The sequence below is a fragment of the Mandrillus leucophaeus genome, unplaced genomic scaffold, assembly GCF_000951045.1.
Source record: "Mandrillus leucophaeus isolate KB7577 unplaced genomic scaffold, Mleu.le_1.0 Scaffold851, whole genome shotgun sequence".
NCBI classification, from domain to species: domain Eukaryota; kingdom Metazoa; phylum Chordata; class Mammalia; order Primates; family Cercopithecidae; genus Mandrillus; species Mandrillus leucophaeus.
The window spans coordinates 1,393,791-1,413,180 of record NW_012109264.1 but is presented as its reverse complement, the minus strand read 5'-3'; the positions used below and the strand labels follow the sequence as shown (position 1 = coordinate 1,413,180).

The 19,390-nt window shown below is 38.4% G+C and overlaps 1 protein-coding gene across 5 annotated transcripts in view; it reads right to left on the bottom strand.

The window, feature by feature from the left end:
* Positions 1-1,830: 1,830 nt before the first annotated feature.
* Positions 1,831-19,390, bottom strand: part of FAM49B (family with sequence similarity 49, member B) — a 99,841-nt gene continuing 82,281 nt past the window's right edge. For 4 of the 5 annotated variants that reach the window (XM_011968632.1, XM_011968628.1, XM_011968629.1 and 1 more), the window contains 7 exons: positions 18,133-18,269; positions 16,796-16,873; positions 14,687-14,803; positions 13,038-13,117; positions 11,457-11,583; positions 9,056-9,126; positions 1,831-4,444 (listed from right to left, as the gene is read on the bottom strand). In XM_011968632.1, coding sequence (XP_011824022.1) covers positions 4,381-4,444; positions 9,056-9,126; positions 11,457-11,583; positions 13,038-13,117; positions 14,687-14,803; positions 16,796-16,873; positions 18,133-18,269 — 674 coding nt within the window. In that variant the 3' untranslated portion in view covers positions 1,831-4,380. The remainder of the gene's footprint in view (positions 4,445-9,055; positions 9,127-11,456; positions 11,584-13,037; positions 13,118-14,686; positions 14,804-16,795; positions 16,874-18,132; positions 18,270-19,390) is intronic. The other variant, XM_011968633.1, reaches the window with a different exon arrangement.

Here is a 19,390-nt window from a genome sequence, read left to right as displayed (position 1 = left end):
ATGTCCAGTGCTATCACAGATGAGTAAAAAAAATGCCACCACAGCTCAGAGGAGAGGAGATTAGAGACTCACCTAGATACATCCAACCAGAACATTTCACTGTATGTGCCAGGAGGACGACAGAGCGAGATTCTGTCTCAAAACAAAACAAACAAAAAATTGTGCAGGTTTGCCTAGCACCCACATGGACTGAGGAAAGTAGTGAAACTACTACTGTAGATTACTTTAGAATGGGAAACAATGCATGTTAATAGATGTAATAACTACTGCGTTTAATGTAGTCAAATGTCATGATGGCCAGAATAAAACTTGTGATATGCATAGGACATTGTGGGCATTAAACTAGCACAATTCTCAGTACCACCCTGGAGAGGTAGGTATTTTGAGTATTCCCTGTTATGAGGACACATGAGACTCGCCCAAAGTCACATGGAGTTAAAGAGGGAGACCAGAATAAACTACACTCCACTGCCTAAAGCCTGTCTTTTAAGTATTCACACTACTACTGCCTTTGCAGACAGTATATAAGACATGGAATCAGTGTTAGAGATCATCTGTTTCAATTCTCTCATTTTACTGATGAGGAAAATAGAGTTTCAAAGAAGAGATAATGGCTTGGGTCTCCTGACCCTTGACCCACAGATCTTTGCATTGCATCTTCTATGATTGAATCTTACTCTGAAGTTTGAAATGTGCTTCCAACAGTAAGAACTTCAAAACTGCAGTTAACTGCAATCTCAAATGGAATCAGAATGACATTTCAACTCAAAAGACCTAGATTTGAGTAAAAATGTCATTAATCCTTATGACAAGTCTAAAATACTTGCAGCAATCTTAAAATGGTCCAGAATGCTTCTTAGCCCAAATCTTTAAAGTGAGAAGCCAGCCAGCTGAGAAGTTCCACTTATCTATGTTGAGGGCTGTGGAAATGGGGCAGTGGTGAGTTAATTACGGGCATGTTTGGTGGAAGAGATGAGGCAATGGATTTCTCTAAATTGTGAAGAAAAGCTGGGGCATAGGATGAGTAGAGACACACTAACCAGGTGCGTTTTAGAGACAAGACTGGGGTTCAAAGGATTTTCCTACACCAGAGCAGACTCATACCTTCCTCCAGTGGGCAGTAATTAATCCTGGCTGACAAGGTTTGGTTGTGTCCCCACCCAAATCTCATCTTGAATTCCCACGTGTTGTGGGAGGGACCCAGTGGGAAGTAATTGAATAATGAGGGCAGGCCTTTCCCATACTGTTCTCATGATAGTAAGTCTCATGAGATCTGATGGTTAACAGGGAGTTTTTCTGCAAAAACTCTTCTCTTGTCTGCCATCGAGTGAGATGTGCCTTTCACCTTCTCCCATGATTGTGAGGCCTCCCCAGCCACATGCAACTGTTAAGTCAATTAAACCTCTCTTTCATAAATGCCCAGTCTTGGATGTGTATTTATAAGCAGTGTGAAAATAGACTAATACACTGGCTGACTCCATGCCTACCCCTAAATAAGGACAGACATGAGAACTACAGATAGAGTTGGCAGAGAAGATGCCTGCTTGCTCTCTCTGGCAATCTGAATGGCAAGTACTAGATCTGAAGTTGAATCATCTTGTGGCCGCAGTGCTGTGTCCTTCAATGACACTGCAGCCCTCGGCTTCCATCACACTACGTTGTCAGATAACCCTACTCTTGGATATAGTGGAGGGAGAGGAACATTCTTTCTGGAAAGGGTTGAACAGTAAATATATTTTAGCTTTTGAGGGCCATATGGTCTTTGTCACAACTCAATTCTGCTGTTGTTGTGCAAAAGTCTCGATAAATGTGTCAACAAATGAGTGAGGCTTAGGTTCCAATAAAATTTTATTTATGAACACTAAAATTTGAATTTCATATGCTTTTCTCATGCCACAAAATATTATTCTTTTCATTGTATTCAACCTTTTTAAAAACCATTTTTAGCTCACAAGCTGTACAAAAACAGATGGTGGGTAAATTGGCCCAAAGACCGGTTTGCTAGCCCCTGGGCTAAAGAGATTTGTCCACTTATTCTTCAACATGCAGAGTGTGAACTATGTGAACTGCATAGGCCACAGCAATCTTACTGCATCCATTCCAGCTGCATCATTATTTTTGATTTGTATTCATTCAGTCCACCGAAGCATTCACTTGGCACCTCTCCAAATCCGGGTACTGTGCAAGATCCTTCCTTGGGACACTGAAGGAAAATCAGACATGGCCCTTCTCTCAAGTTTGCAGACTCTCTAGTATCCAGATACTACGGCTCTTATAGAATCAGACAACACAGCCACAAGCGCAGGTAAGTATCAGAGATGTTTTACGAGATACATGTATCAGATTCTTAAGGGTTCTATACCAAAATACCACAAACCGCATGGCTTAAAACAACAGAAACTTATTCCCTCACAATCCTGGAGGCCAGATATCTGAAATTAAGATATTGGCAGGGTTGGTTCCTTCTCGAGACTCTGAGATAATCTGTGACAAGCTTCTTTCCTAGCTTCTAGCGACTTCCAATTCTTAGGGTTCTTTGGCTCATAGATGCATTGCTCTAATCTCTGCCTCCATCTTCACATGGCCTTCAGCTCTGTACGTCTCTTTCCCCTTCTTTTCTAATAGCTGGTCATTGAATTTAGGGCCCATCCTACTACAGGTTGATCTCATTTCCCGATCCTTGATTTCATCTGCAAAAACTTTTCCCAAATAAGGTCACACGTGCAGGTTCCCAGTGAATGTATCTCCTGGGGGTCACTATTTAGCCCATTACACTATTCTTAGAAGATGCCTAGAAGGATATGGCCGATGTTATCCAGAAGGCTCCATGAAGGAGGTTATAGAAGATAACCCTTCAAAGATGAAAGTTGGCGTTCATTAGCTGGTCACAAGGGGAGGAAGGGAATGTCAGGTTCAGGTACCAGCCAGACCAGAGTTAAGGAAGTGACATCGCATGGGACAATTTGTGAATAGCAAGCAGTAGGGCCTGGCTGCAGAACAGGGTGTGAAGTGGGGGAGCAGTGAGCGGGAGGGCCAGAGAGATCAGCAGGGATGTGATCTTGAGAAGCTGTGTGTGCCATGATCTGGCCCTATTAATTCAGAAGGGTCTGATGGAAGCCTCTGTGATTCTCTTCCATGGTTAAGCATTTTGATTGCATTATACCTTGGATATTCCTAAATATTTAAAACACCGGCATGGTTGAACTAGACAACCTTTAAGCAGTTTCTTCCAACCGTGAGATTTAGATTTCATGATTTAGGTTTTATGATCTCAGACTGAAAAACATGTTAGTTTTCCTCCACTAGTGAGACCATGACCTCTGCTTTTCTCCTAGGAAGTCCCTCTTATAATCACTCTCTTCCCAGGATTAAAGGGCTACTCTGCCTTCACGTTGCTACCCACTCTCCTGGAAATGGAGAATCAAGCTAGGATGCGGTTTTCCTTTCATTACTACATCCATACAAGAGTAAATCAAGAATAAAAGTCCAGTTAATGAAAAGATCACTGGTCTTAATATACTTAGCAAAATTTTAAAGGCAATTAAAATTATATACATAGACAATGATAAAAATTCTAATGAAAAGACCCGGCTCTCCCCTAAAAGAAAAAATCATGTAATGTATATATGCATTCCATAAAAACATACATGGGGAAAACTTTAGAAGCCTAAAAACAAAACATCAGTAAACCAAGCCACACTTAGAAAAATGAAAGCTGATTTTTATTTTATCATCAACAGCCATTCTTTAGACATGAACATGCATACGTAATATTCTACGCACACATCACAGTTTTTAACGTTAGTTAATAAAGGTTAAACACACAACATACATCCTTACAAAAAAAGTCAAAATGCAAACTTAAAACTTTAAACAAAAGTATTACTAATTTAAAAAAAGTTTGTGTTGGGTACCATTTGTACAACACAGTTAATTTAAACATTTTCATTTTGGTTGCACATGAAAAAGGCGGCAGTAGAAAATAAAGTCATTGAGGGTTTTTAAATAGCAGAATAGGCAGTTTTGCCATGCAGGAGAAGCAATATTAAATATTAGTTTCAAAAAAAATCCACATTTAAAAATATTTAGTTCAAGTCACAGAATTTTTCTCAGTAGAGACCCCAATGCAATGCATAATTAGCTGCCTTAGATGGCCTGTTTGAAAGGATGATATCCCTTCAGAGTGTAACTTTACTAATTTTGGCACAGAAAAGAAGTCTTAAGAACAAGAACATGATTAAAAAAGAGGGAAGAGGAACAGAGGAAAGAAATAAAAGCAAGAATAAATGAGATAGTAATTGCAATCACTAAAAAACTGTGCATTCTCAGTCATTGCAGAATACTGTCTTCCGTCTACAGCAGGTGCTTATTCCAGAATTGTTATTGCAGCATGGATTTAATTTGCTTGGAGGTAGTCTCATCATTCAAATGTTTTGTTGTGTACCTAAAAAGAGGAAAGAAAAAAGATCGGTTTTAGGAACTTAAAAAAGAATCAGTATCAGGTTCTCTAATTATGGCAGGATGGGAAATTGGTCTCAGCAAAACTCTCAAAATGACGGCTTCTCATTGTAGCTTTAACCCTGTTCAGGTTCTGCACAGCCTGTCATCCTCACTCCCTTTCTAACTGAATAGCCAGTAGCTATTTAACTGAGTTACAACTACATTGCTGAGATGATTGGTTAACCTCTCAAGTAAACAATTAGCTGTAACTTCTCACTCAGAAGAAAATGCTGTTCTACCCCAGAGGCTGGCAAATTATAGCCCATGGGCCATCCAAACCACCAATTTTTGTATGGACTGTGAGCTAAGTCTATTTTTTAACCTTTTGGATGGGGGGGGGGTGGGGGAAGGAAGACAAAAAAAAGAAATAGTACTATTTCATGTGTTATTGTGGAAATTCTACGAAATTCAAATTTCAGTGCTTACATACAAAAATTTTATTGAAACACACATGTTGATTCATTCATGTACCATCTATGGTTACCTTCCTGCTATGGTGGCAGAGGTGAGGAGCTATGACAGAAACCATGTGGCCCACAAAGCCTTTAATATCTACTTACTCCCTGGCTCTTCACAGAAAAGTATTCCAACCCCTGTTCTATTCTGTATTTAAGATGTGTCAATTACTACAGCTGTTATATCTCTAAAATGTCTCAATTCTCCAAGTGCCTTATTTCTAGGCATGTGTTTTGCTACATGCATGCAAATCCAACGTAAGAATTAAAAAAAACAAGAGTGATAATCATAAAGATTCACGACAGTATTCCCTTAAGCAGTAAAAATCCACTAAGCAAGCCTATGTCTCAGGCACTGTTCAAGGAGCTTACAACCCAGCAGACGGAGAAAGATAATGATACACTAATATCAGTGACAAGGTAAAGCCTAGCGGCAAAGGAGTATAACAAGAAGAGAAGTATAACAAGAAGAGGCTACATACAGAGACAGGGAAAGACCATCTCACATGGACACCCAGAGGCCACACATAGTAAGGAGTTTGGAGATTATTTTAAGTGCAATAAAAGCCAGTGGAGCATATTAAGCAGGAGAGGGGTGTGATGTCACTTAAGTTTTATCATTCTGGCTGTTGAGGGCGAGCTGTGGGGAACAGAAGGAGCAGCAGGGAGGCATTAAATAAGGGGGCTGTTTACTGAGCACCAAGTGTGAGATGATCAGATGTCAAGGCTTGGGCCAGATTACAGCAGCAATGGAGACAGGTGTTCAATGTGTGGGTGTGGACTGTATTTTGGAGATAACCCAGACAGACTAATTTGGTTCACAAGAATTCCACATATAATCTTAAGGACTAGATCTTTTTTTCTAGAGACAAGGTCTGGCTATATTACCCTGGCTGGCCTTCAATTCCTGGGCTTGGGCAATTGAGAGCCCAAGTAATCCTCCTGCCTTGGGCTCACAAGTAGCTGGGATGACAGGTGTGTGCCACCATGCCCAGCTAGGACTACATCCTTTTCAGCAGGTCCACACAGATCATCTTTCTGTGTTTAAGAAATTTAAACCCAACTCCTATTAGGTTCATTTCAAATTAATTTAAAAACTGAAGAATGCTTATTAAGTACCTGATATACTGTCTACAGTGTTACTGAGAAGTCACTCCCAAACTGTTCTCATGTTTTTGAATAGGTATCAGAGTGCCTGGCACATAACTGGTGCTCAACAAATATTTGTGGAAGGAAGACAAAATAAGCAGCCAGGTTGGAAAGAAAAAAAATCCATAAAGGAATATTTACATTAAATGCTAAGTGATGTTGCAAGGATTTAACCTTTTTGTTCTCTTTATGTAAAGTATACACAATTACATGAAATCCTACAGATGTCTCGAAGTTCTCAAAATCCATTTCTTCATTTGTTTCTCCCCTACTTCTTTATACAACTAAACAGTGGAAAGAGCCAAGTAATGTGCACAGTAAAATTTCTACTGCAGAGTAATTAAAAGGATCACTACTCAGCAATGTACTATACTATTTGAAGAGTGGTAAGTGTTTTCCTCTCTACCCATGACGCAAGTTCTCGCTCCTTCTGTGGGATGTGATCTTAGCTTCCTTCTTTGGACAAAGCCAATCCAGAGCACACTGCATCACCACACTCATTTATCAAGAAAAGACCAATATTATCTAATACATGCTAAAATAAAACATGAAGATATATGGCGTTACTTTCCTTTGTGCACAAAAACAAAATTTTTTCCAAATGCATGACTGTTCTACTAAAAAAAACCAATTATTATTTACCTTTACTCTTAAATTTAATAAAGAAGACAATTATCTACTACTGAACCTGAACTCCCAGTTCTCTTTCTTTCCCTCTTATGATTAAATGTATTTGGTTCCATTTTTCCACCTGTAAAATGGACATATGACTTGATGCCTTCTCTTAGTAGCACAGGAAGTTCTATATAAATAATTACTACAGAAAAGCATTCAAAACAAACATATATATGCATATGGAATTATTCTCTCATTTAAAATGTTTTGGTCACTAAGTTCTATTTGGTGGAGGTGTGTAACACTCGTGTAGTATTTTTGGGGTTACAAAATGCTTTCTAAACATGTGCTCTCAGTAAAACATATTAAAGGCTAGATGGATTTACTTTAAGAAATATTTTTCAAAGTATCAGCATTATCTATATCAGCTAGGGTGTTTGTTTAAAAGGAAAGTGCCTGAGTCCCAAGTCAGACCTGATTTTGTTGTTTCTAAAAGCAGCATTTTATTTTCTAGTTTCCATTATCTATTACAAAGGAAAGAAAAGTACCAAACTGACAGGTGACTCTTGCCTCCATGTTGCTTTCCTTCCCTCCCCTCTCCCTCAAACACAGACTACTTTGTGGGAGACTTCAACCCTGTCTTTCACTCGCCATCACTGCCCTCCTCTGCTTTCATTCTAAGGAAAAGGAAACTGAACTACCCTTAAAGTGAAAAGTAGGATTCTGAGTTAGGCATACTACCTTCAAGCTGAAGAAAGAATCCTAAAACCTCCTAGATCTCAATTACCTCTAAGTTTTTGAAAAAGATTTCCTGCCACTTGCTGGCTTCAAAGAGCCTGACCAATCAAAAAGACAAAGGCTTGGGAGAAAAATCAGGCTGCCTGAGACACAGGGAGTATTCAGAAAGAAACCAAGGAGGAAAGACTCATGATATCATTAAATATTGGCAAAACCACCCAAGTATGCATTGTAAAAACCCCAAGAATACAGAATTCTAAAAACTAAGCTTATGGTTACAATAGTTTGACATTATAAGGATTTTAAATTATGTTCCTTAATCTTGCTGATGTTCATTTAGAATAGATCACCTTTATTCAGGCAGTAACCGCTTATGCAACACTTTTCATAATCTTTTAAAAACTATTTTTAAACATTTTTTCATAATCTTAATAAAATCATTTGACAGTTCCACTTAGCTGAAATGATACAGCCTACATTTTATGTGGTAAATATCATTCTATAAATATTTCTGTGTTCATGTAATTTTTGTGTTTAAACCCCCAAAAAATCAAGTAATGGGATGTCATCTTTTATGTCATGTGAATACTACCAATTAAATCTCTGTAGTCAAGTATTATAAAATACTGAGATTTTCATTTAAAAATGTTCTAGCAGCTGGGCACAGTGGCTCACGCCTGTAATCCTAGCACTTTGGGAGGCCGAGGTGGGTGGATCACTTGAGGTCAGGAGTTTGAGACCATCCTGGTCAACATGGTGAAATGTCGTCTTTACTAAAATTAGAAAATACAGGCACACGCCTGTAATCCCAGCTTCTTGGGAGGCTGAGGCAGCAGAATCACTTGAACCTGGGAGGCGGAGGTTGCAATAAGCCAAGATCGTGCCACTGTACTCTAGCCTGAGTGACAGAGCAAGACTCCATCTCTAAATAAAGAAATAAATAATGTTCTAGCATTCGCAGAAGTTTGAGCAACTAAATTAAGTAAAACTAATCTAAGAACAGACAATAAATAATGACTACTTAATTTTTATTATAAGAAATACGTAAAAGTAACAGAACACAAGTCTGAACACAAATGTAATTACGTTCTATTAAGAGGAAAGAGCTAGTTAGTTACAAGCCACTTTGTATGATATTATTTTGTAAAAAGATAACTACTACATACAGCTATTATCTACACATGTAAAGAAAAAACTCTGGAAGGCTATAGGCTAATAGTGGCTTATCTCAAAATGGTGGGATTACACTATTTCTTTTTATTTACATTTTCTTATGTTTTCTGAATTTTATTTATAACTGGCAAATAATACTTTTATTAAAAAAACAAGCAATCTCTGTTTCAAGAGAAGCAACAAGTAAAAGCCAAAATCTTCAACCAGAAAATGAAGCTGCTATTGTCATGTGTCCCACACATTCCTCATCGTAAATACTGTCACCAGTGTTTGGAAGCGAGATTATCAGTAAACAAAACAGGATCTTCATATTTCCAGCTTGAACACTTACTTTTATATCCTATTCACACTTAATGCATTTTCTTTACATAAACCATTTTCCTTACAGATTTTTTCTGTACGTATGTATGCGTACATATACACACCTGAGAGCATTTAGAAGACCTTCTACACTATTAGGAGGTTGGTCCTTAAGAACTTTGATACAACCTTTCATCTGAAGAAAAAGAAAACAGAAAAGGTAAAACAGCCATTTTTTTCATGTAACATTCCTTTTCAAAATAGTAAAATAAACCAAGACCGTAACTATGGAACCCAAGGGATAACATACTATGTCAAATTAATTATTCTTAGAACAGAAAAAACCCAACCTAAGTGTTATTATTCTCACTTAGTCAGTAAGAACAGAATCAGTCAAACTAAAGTACCACACATGCAATGAAAAACAAAGGGTTTGCTAAGGGAAGACTTCCTGAAAAAGGTGCTGAGTGGCGATTTAAAGGACAGAATGGGCCAGGTGCGGTGGCTCACGCCTGTAATCCCAGCACTTTCGGAGGTCGAGGCAGGCAGACCACAAGGTCAGGAGATCGAGACCATCCTGCCTGACACGGTGAAACCCCATCTCTACTAAAAATACAAAAAAATTAGCCAGGCGTGGTGGCAGGCGCCTGTAGTCCCAGCTACTAGGGAGGCTGAGGCAGGAGAATGGCATGAATCCAGGAGGTGGAGCTTGCAGTGAGCCGAGATTGCACCACTGCACTCCAGCCTGGGTGACAGAGCAAGACGTCATCTCAAAAAACAATAATAAAATAAAAAAGAAAGGACAGAGTGAGTATGTTAAAGAAAACAGGAGCTTTCAGGTAGAGAAACCCCACAGAATAAAGTATCACACAGAGCACAGATAGGAATTTTTCAGTGCTGGACCTGGAGTTATGAGAGGCTGAAAGCCAGGAAGAGTCATATGAACTGTTATGCCTGGCAGCAGGGGACTCACAGGTTATTTTAAAAGGTAACCACTTGATGACAATGGTATTTAACATATATTAGTCTGGTTATTGTAAAAAAGCATAATACAGCAGAAAGAACACAGGCTTTGGAAGCCAGAGAAATGTGGGTTCTACTATTTGCTAGCAATTTTTTTTTTTTTTTTTTTTTGAGATGGAGTCTCGCTCTGTCACCCAGGCTAGAGTGCAATGGTGCGATCTCAGCTCACTGCAACCTCTGCCTCCTGGGTTCAAGCGATTCTCCCACCTCAGCCTCCCGAGTACCTGGGACTACAGATGTGTGCCACCATGCCCAGCTAATTTTTGCATTTTTTTTTAATAGAGATGAGGTTTCACCATGTTGGCCAGGTTGGTCTTGAACTCCTAACTTTAGGTGATCCGCCTGCCTCGGCCTGCCAAAGTGCTGGGATCACAGGCATAAGCCACCGCACACGGCCTACTAGCAATTCTATTACTTAATCTGCTAAACTTTAGTTGCCCTGTCAGTAAAGGGAGATGACACCTAACATCCTTAGAGTATTTGCAGAGTCACAAGGCAGAACAAATGTAAAATTCCTGGGACATGGCAACTGTACAGTAAATATTAACTCATTTCTCTTTACATATGACAGGTGTACATGAAGGCAGGAAGCTTGGCTAGCAATCAGTAATCGAGATCCGAAATGCTAAGAGCCTAAACTAGCTATGAAAGGGAAACAGGAAGACAATTCTCACCAAACATTAAAGAACTAGATGTGAGAGGGTGGGGAAACAAACTATGAAGTAGAGAAATTAGAAAACTATTTCTAATACAAACTTTTACAGAGAGAAGAAAAGCAGAGAGCCAACTATAGTCACAAATTATTATGACTGGGTAGGGGAGGGAAAATACATAAAGTCTTCATTTTTTTCCACTGGAGCATCACTACTGGCTGTCTTTTTAATTTCAAGACAGGGTCTCTCTCTTGTCACCCAGACTGAATGCAGTGGTGTGATCATGGCTCACTGCAGGCTGGACTCCCAGCCGCTCAGCGTAGCTGTGACTACCAATGTGTGCCACCACACCTGGCTAATTTTTTCTTTTTTTGTATAAATGGGGTCCTCACTATGCTGTCCAGGCTGGTCTTCTACTCCTGGGCTCGAGTGATCCCCCTGCTTCAGCCTGCCAAAGTGCTTGGGCTACAGGCATGAGCCAGCACACCTGGCAGCACTACTGACCTTTTGTAAGTATTCTGAAATAAACATTTTATATTTGAAATGGCCTTTGGCCAAAGGACATGATTCAAAATTTCTTATATTTAATTATTTATTTATATTGCCAAATATGTAGTAGAACCCTTCCAGGAGGTACTCAATAGACAGTACAGTCATCCTTTGATCATTCTATTCCCTGAATACAGGCCACAAGAAACACAGCCCAAGGACAGAGGAGATGAAAGTCCACCATTTCACAAACTATAAATCTGAGTTTTGTGACAGTTTGCTAGCTCTTATCATAAAATAAAATCCTATGGTTTCCATGGAGAAACTCGTTTGAAATTACTTACATAAAACAATAACTTACATCAATTTTGGAAGTTTTAGCAAATGCTCCCACTGGATGTACGTGGTCATAGAGTATTATGACGCCCACCATTACCCTCAAGCAGAATGACACTGTCTCTTCATTTGTAAATCTGCTTCTGTATTCCCTGAAGAGTAGATAAGATATGCATGGAAGAAGTGCATTACAAAATTCTTTTTAAAACACACGCACAAGAAAAACCTCTTCTGGAATATTTTATTCAAATTTCTATCAATCAGTTGAATGCAGTATGTTCACAAGTAGCCACACTGATACATTCAAATCTTATGTCTGTTTTCCTTTCCATACCAACCCCCTGAAAGAGATACAAAATTCTTTAATGAGGTGATTCTCCTTTAAGCTGAGGCTGACTTGCCGCTTTGATCTCTAAAAGGGATACTAACATTATGCCCCTTACTCCACAATGAGATCCCCAGAGATATGAGAAGATGGTGAGTGGAGCAGTCATCACCCATGTATTCTGGTTTCTATAATATCTGCACCCACATTAGTGCATTACTCCTCTGCTAGACTGATAGCAACAATTTTAGAGAATGGGTGCTACATAAAGGCTGTTACCACCTATGATGAAAAATCACTAGCTTAATAGAGCAAGCAGGTTTGCTATTTAGGGGCTAACTTGATCTAAATAAATTATAGTATTACTGGATATCAATTTTACTAAAACTCAATCATATTCTCCTCTCATTTGTGAAAAAGAAAACTGAACTTTTATCTATATACAGAAGGCAGTATATCACAGCAGAAAGAGTACAGAACCAAGATAGAGACATCCAAGCACATGGATACTGTCCCTTCATTTCCCAGGACCTCACTGCCTGAAGCTGGTGGTGGGGGGAAGGAAGAGGATTATGATGATAGTTGCCCTCCTATTTCATAAGGTTTTCCAATGAGAAGATGTACACTATAGTGCTTTGGACCATCGTATATGTGGCCCATTGTTGACCAAAACGTCATTAAGCAGCACATGACTGTATTTATAATTCTGGAATCCAGGAGGGATTCTTTCTGCCTGCTAACAGGAAAAATCTAGCCAGGACACACTGCATCCTACATCATAAATGCTTTAGAGAGGAGAGAAAAAAAAAAGAATTCAGGTTCGCGTTGAAAAAAACAAAAAAGAGTGACAATTAATAATTGAGAGACAAAGGGATAAACAGAAGAATAATTCCAGCCCTTTGGCAAAAGGGTAAGATTCTTTACTAAATATGGAAAAATAACATTTATGGTAAGTATAACCAAGGAGCTTTAAAGCTCTTCTCCTACATTCCAGCCACCAAAAAACCACCACCACATTTCTGTTCTGAGAAGAGAACTAAGGGTTTGAGTCAGACTGACTAGTCTGAGGTACCTGAAGACCAACTAACTCTATTTTATGCTTAACCAGAAGTTACATTAAATAGCCAAATTATTTTAAGTTTGTTCACATATTAATATTCAATATTCGGAATATACTTACTTTCTACTTTCCAGATAAAACATGTTCATATATGAACATGTTTTGAAATATCAGTCATCTCAACAGCACTGTTAAAGTGAAAAAGATCAGCTGATACTCACGGTGTTTCCAGCATGACTCTGCATACACTAGCCATGGTGCTTAAACAATCTGTGGTATTTTCTATTGGTAAATTTTTATTCTGTAGAAGTATATGAAGAACAAAAAAAGTAAAAGTAGCAAACAGTTATTACTTAAGCACAATTAAAAATTTAGCATAATGTGAAAAATTAGCAACTTTAAAACCTGGTTCCTACTCCTAATTTTCTAAATAATGCACTAGACTCTAAGCAACTGTTCCAAGCACTGGGGATACAGCTACGAGCAAGATAGCGAAGGCAGTACTCTTCCGAAAGGCACTTGCATTCCAACTGTGTAAGAACAACTGCAATAATGCAGACAGGGGGTCAAAGGTGTAGAGTTTTACAGGCTATGCAATAGTTGGATTCTATCCTAAGGGTACTAGGAAGTCACTGGGAACATTTTACATGGAGGAGGGAGGGAACTTGGTTTATTTTTTTATTTTTATTTTTTTTTGGAGACGGAGTCTCGCTCTGTCGCCCAGGCTGGAGTGCAGTGGCCGGATCTCAGCTCACTGCAAGCTCTGCCTCCCGGGTTCACGCCATTCTCCTGCCTCAGCCTCCCGAGTAGCTGGGACTATAGGCGCCCGCCACCTCGTCCGGCTAGTTTTTTTTTGTATTTTTTAGTAGAGACGGGGTTTCACCATGTTAGCCAGGATGGTCTCGATCTCCTGACCTTGTGATCCACCTGTCTCGGCCTCCCAAAGTGCTGGGATTACAGGCTTGAGCCACCGCGCCCGGCCAAACGTGGTTTATGTTTTAAGATTACTTGGCTGCTCTATGGAGAAAGGACTGTACTGGGGCAAGAGTGGAGGAAATAAGAATGGTCAGGACACAAATGCAGTAATCCAGATGAGAAGTCTGATGTGGCTGGTGGCAAGAAACTAACTTTTCATATTCATGATATATTAATATTTTGGAGGGAAAGCCAACGAGACTGTTTGATGGAATACATGTAGGGAGTGAGGTATGGAAAGGAATTCAGGATGATGGCCAGGCATGGTGGCTCACGCCTGTAATCCCAGCACTTTGGGAGGCCGAGGCGGGTGGATCACCTGGGGTCGGGAGTTCAAGACCAGCCTGACCAACATGGAGAAACCCTGTCTCTACTAAAAATACAAAATTAGCCAGGCGTGGTGGCACATGCCTGTAACCCCAGCTACTAGGGAGGCTGAGGCAGGAGAATCGCTTGAATCCGGGAGGCAGAGGTTGTGGTGAGCCGAGATCGTGCCATTGCACTCCAGCCTGGGCAACAAGAGTGAAACCCCGTCTCAAAAAAAAAAAAAAAAAAGAAAGGAATTTAGGATGACATAACTTGTAAGTTTTTGCCTGCACTGGTACTATTAATTGAAAAAGCAAAAACTAAAGAAAGGGCAGGGTTGCAAAAGGCAACCCAGAGTTTGGTTTGGCCATACCATCAGATATCACTGAGGTGTCGACCACTCCAGAGACACTGCAAATAGGTGGACAGGTGTGCACACGTGGGTCTCAGAAAAAAAGTCAGGACTCAACACATACATCTGGGAGTCTGTTGGCTTCAAGACGGTATTTAATGTCTTGGGCTTGCTGAGATCACGTCTGCAACAGGAGGATGAGTAACAACACAGAGCAGCTGCCTAGGCAATGCTTACCTCTGACACAAATTTTGTTGTGGCATCACTCAAGGTTTTCAGCATTGGAGTTGCCTCAGCATAAAACAAAGACATTCGATTTGCCAATTCATTATTTACTTCATTTTCTCCTTCTGCCTGTGGGGAAGGTAAAAGCATTTGATGTTAGTTCACAAATTATTACACACAATAACAATTATAAAAGGACCCAGGCAGGGTGCCTGCCTCAATTACATTTTAGACTCTCATGTATCGATAATACTTAAATATTCTTTAAAAAAAAAAAAAGATTACAAATGATCTGAAGTTATTTTTTTTTTAAAAGATTAACCTCTTCAAAAATATTTTAAATGATATTAAGGAATCTAAATAAAACCTTGATGAACTACTACATACAAGAGATTCTAAATGTTATGGAGGACAGAAAAATGATTATAAAATTGTACCGTGTCCTCCATCATGAACAATTAAGTATCCATACAACATCCACGGTAAGATTCTAACAGGTGATAACACAAAAAGGGAGTCAGAGGAACATTAAGTTGGAATAGAAGAAACTAAGGAGAAGAGTTAATCCTTTTGCAGGTGATATTGGGCAGGTAAACAAGGTATTCCAATCTGGCAGGGGAAAGAGTATGTTTTCAAATGACTCCCTAGAGAGTAATTCAGCATATTCAGTGTAATGTGGCTGCAACCAATGAAAGATACAGGTTGGGGTCAGACTGTATTGTATAGTACCTTAAATGCTAGCTTAAGTTCATATTTTTCTTCCATATGGAATGGGGAGCCATTTAGAGTGTTAGATGAAAGGAATGACAACTAAGTCAATTTCCTAAAGAAAATCAACTGATCATCATGGGTGGATTGCAAGAAAATGGAAAAAGACTTATAGGTCCGAAAAATGAGTTATGCTGTGCAGAATGACTGCAGAAAGAGTGGGAATTAGGCTCTCTGTTGGAACAGTGGGAGGAGGAGATGGAAAGGGGGATGGAGAAGACATTTCAGAGATACTTCTGAAAACAATTGGCTTTTACCTGTAATTATTGAGGGTAAAAGGAAGAACCAAGATGACTAATGTCTTTAGCCTTAAGTGATGGCAAGGACGGGTATAGTATACGATTGGCTGCTTTGCTTTTATCTTATTTTACATGGTAGGTATGAAAAAGACAGATGTTAAGGTCAGTCTCACACCAGGAACTGGTCAATGCAAAAATCAAATTGGTGCAAGTAACAGATGTTTCGTAAAGAGGAATCTTTTCCTCCAACTCAGTGCCTTAGTGCAAGTGCTTCCTAAAATATTTTTTCAAGGAAAAAGAAAATGAATGATAGTCTTTGATATATATATATTTTAAATCTCTTATGCCACTTATCACTCCTTACATAGTTATAGTACTTCTCTATTAAACTATCTATTTGAAACAAGGGTTGATCTTTGAAATTTTTCAGAACAATTATAAGGTTCTCAGAATACACAGAGAACAAGCTAATATTTTCTTCCACTCTAGTTTTACTTACGGTACTTAGTTCCTTGGAGGTAGAAAAGAGTAATAAACAGCTTAAGAGGAGGATGGTAAGAGGTTAACAGACCTAAAGAAGCCAGAAGAAATGCTATACTAGCCAAGGAGCAGGCACAAGCCATTTTCTCAAACAGCCATATCAGGCACAGATGTGTTAACAGGCCATGACCTCACTATCCCCTCGTGCCAGCATTAACCATTAATTTCTCGGAGGAAAACTGACTTGGGTTCAAGATTTCTCTCCGAGAAATTAACTCACAATAATTTCTAAGACTTCCATTCTAAGAATATGGAGACAAAACACTCGTAACTATGAACTCACAAAATTTCTGTACAGTTAAAATGAGAGTACATCGCGAAATTTTATAAGCATCAACGTTATACAGACAAGCAATTTTATTGAAGTAGTTGTGGGAATTTAAGAGACTGTGAAGAAAAATAGGTAAATACCATACGGTTTGTTACAGTTTGCTTTTCTTCCTACAGCTGTGGCTGCCCATAATTACTATCTTTATTACTAGCTTTAATGCTATCTGAATGAACAAACAAAATAATAAAATGAACAGGTTCTAAGTTATTCTTACCATCCCCCTAATTCAAAGCATTAACTTACCGGTACATTGTTAATCCTCATACGACTCAATGTTCTTCTATAATAGCTGAAATCATTCTGTATGGCAGGATTTGTCATCTGAATAAGACATTTGTGGGAAAAAAAAAGTTATGTACTAAATGCTAATGTAAAAAATTAAGTGAAAAATCTTCAGTTTTAATTAGTATAAAACATTGCATAATTCATAGTATCATTTTAAGAACTAGAACTGGTATAATCTAAGGTGGCTTATAACTGTATTCAGTCCTTACTGAACATATAAAACGGAAGACCACAGGCAGTATACTTTCCCTTTTCTTTTCAGTTAATTTCAGGTAATGTACTAAAAGCTTGTTTATCAAACAAAAACAAAAAGGACTGTTTAGGCACTTGTTTTTAGTTACTACGATAAAAGAATGTAGATATGGTCAACAGAGCAATCCTCAACCTAGAATTTTACATACAAATCTGACTGTGATACAATTATAAAATGCTGAAGTTTGGAATCCAGCTCTTCCATTTTCTAGAGAGGGTACCAGAGGCCCTGAAAAACCAAAGGACCTGGCCAACATCTCATGACTGGGGTTACTGTGGCAGAGTACAAACTGGAACTCAGGTCTCTTGATATGAGACCTAGTGCTTATTCTTCTACATTCATTCTTTTTAACAACAAGGTATTTATAGTTCCAAATACTATAAACAATGACAGATGAAAAAAGAAACAGAAAGAAAGGAAGAAAGCGGGAAAGAAGGAAGGGAGAAAAACACAAATTTTAGCAACATTTTAATATAAAACTGTTGAAAAACGGGGGCAGGGGGTGTGAGCAGAAAAGAAAAAACATTAGAAAAGAAGCTCAACATTTTGTTTCGGAGATAATTTTTAAACAAAGTTAAATGAAGACTGCTGAGATGGTGTGGATCACCTGAGGTCAGGAGTTCCAGATCAGCCTGGCCAACGTGGTGAAACCCTGTCTCTACTAAAAATACAAAAATTAGCCAGGCATGGTGGCACATGCCTGTAATCCCAGCTACTCGTGAGGTTGAGGTGGGAGAATCACGTGAACCCAGGAGGCAGAGGTTGCAGTGAGCTGAGATCACGCCACTGCACTCTACCTTGAGTGACAAAGCAAGACTCTGTCTCAAAAAATAAAAAAAGATTGAGACTGAATACTCAGTAATTTGCTCTTTGCCATATATCAAAAGACCAGTCGTAATTTCTAAATCCAGTTTTCCATTTTTATTAAGGTCTAGCAGACATCATTTAAATACGTTTTAGCAGTGTTTCCCAGCTTTTTCTCCCAGTACTCATTAAAAGATTCATGATTTTCATAACAATCAGGGCCAACAGATAATTCTACCTTGAGTTCATCAAACCGGAGTGTGAAATGAAGAATTTCTGCAAACTGTTTAGCAAGAGCCTGCTCTCGCTCTAGATGCTGGGTGGGAGAATATGGGGTACTTGTTAAGGCTCCCAGAAGACCTCTTAATGCTGCTTCTAAAGAAAAAAATTGAAAAAAATATTTAAGTGTTTGTATCTGTGTGATATTTGTTTATTAAAAAGTGAACAATTCATAAATGTTAATTCCCAGAAAAGTTCCCTTTAAAAAACAGATGATCTAAATATAATAAAAACTAATTAAGAAGTTTAAATGTTGCCATTACTAATGTACTGCACACATTATGAATACCGTTTAACAAAATACCTTAAAGGGACTAATTCAAGGGTTTATAATTCTGTAAACCCAGAATGAAAATAGTGCAGAAGTGAATTTGAATTCAACACCAGAATCAAAGGGCAAATTTTATATTACTTTAATAATTTCACACAGTGTGGAATTTGGTTTTATGAAATGGTAACTATTATCTACAACTGAGTAACTTTCTTCAATGGCACTGTGTCCACACTGTTTGTATGTGCCTATGAATCAATTACCAATTTCTCATACTTTGAATATGTTTTTCATTTATAAACACAAACTGTTTGCTTTCCGTTACTAAAGAGAACAAAATACGTGGTTCAATAAACTTCTTGTCTTAGAACTTGACATTTCAAGGCTACAATATAAATATTCTAATTCATTACATGAGCAAAATGGTCCCTTTGAAATAAGTGCTACTTTTGGGATGCTAGGCTAATAAATACCGTGTTTGATAATGGAAATACTAAATAGTAATACTAATATTAAATACTAAATACTAATATTTCATTTCAATATTTCAAAAAGCCATAGAAATCAAACAAATTCAGTTACAGATCACAGAACTGGAAAATGCTGCTAGATTCCGGTCAGAGAAAGTAAGAGCTTACAGAGTTAAATTATGATCTGATGTTAATAAATGTCAGATTAATAAACAAATATTAATGATAAATTTAAAACTTTATGTCAGGTCATCAGCCTGTAACTTAAAAAAAAACCCAGTTTTCCTATTTACGAAGATTTACATATGAGTCAACATCTACTGTACACTGAATATAGTCTCCCATTTGATTTTCACCATCAACTATGACATGGTCATTGCAGATGGATCAAATGAGTTTCAAAGAGCTTAGAGCCCAAAGTTACAGCTAGTAAATGCTACGTATCTCTGACTCCAAAGCCCTATTCTTTCTACCAC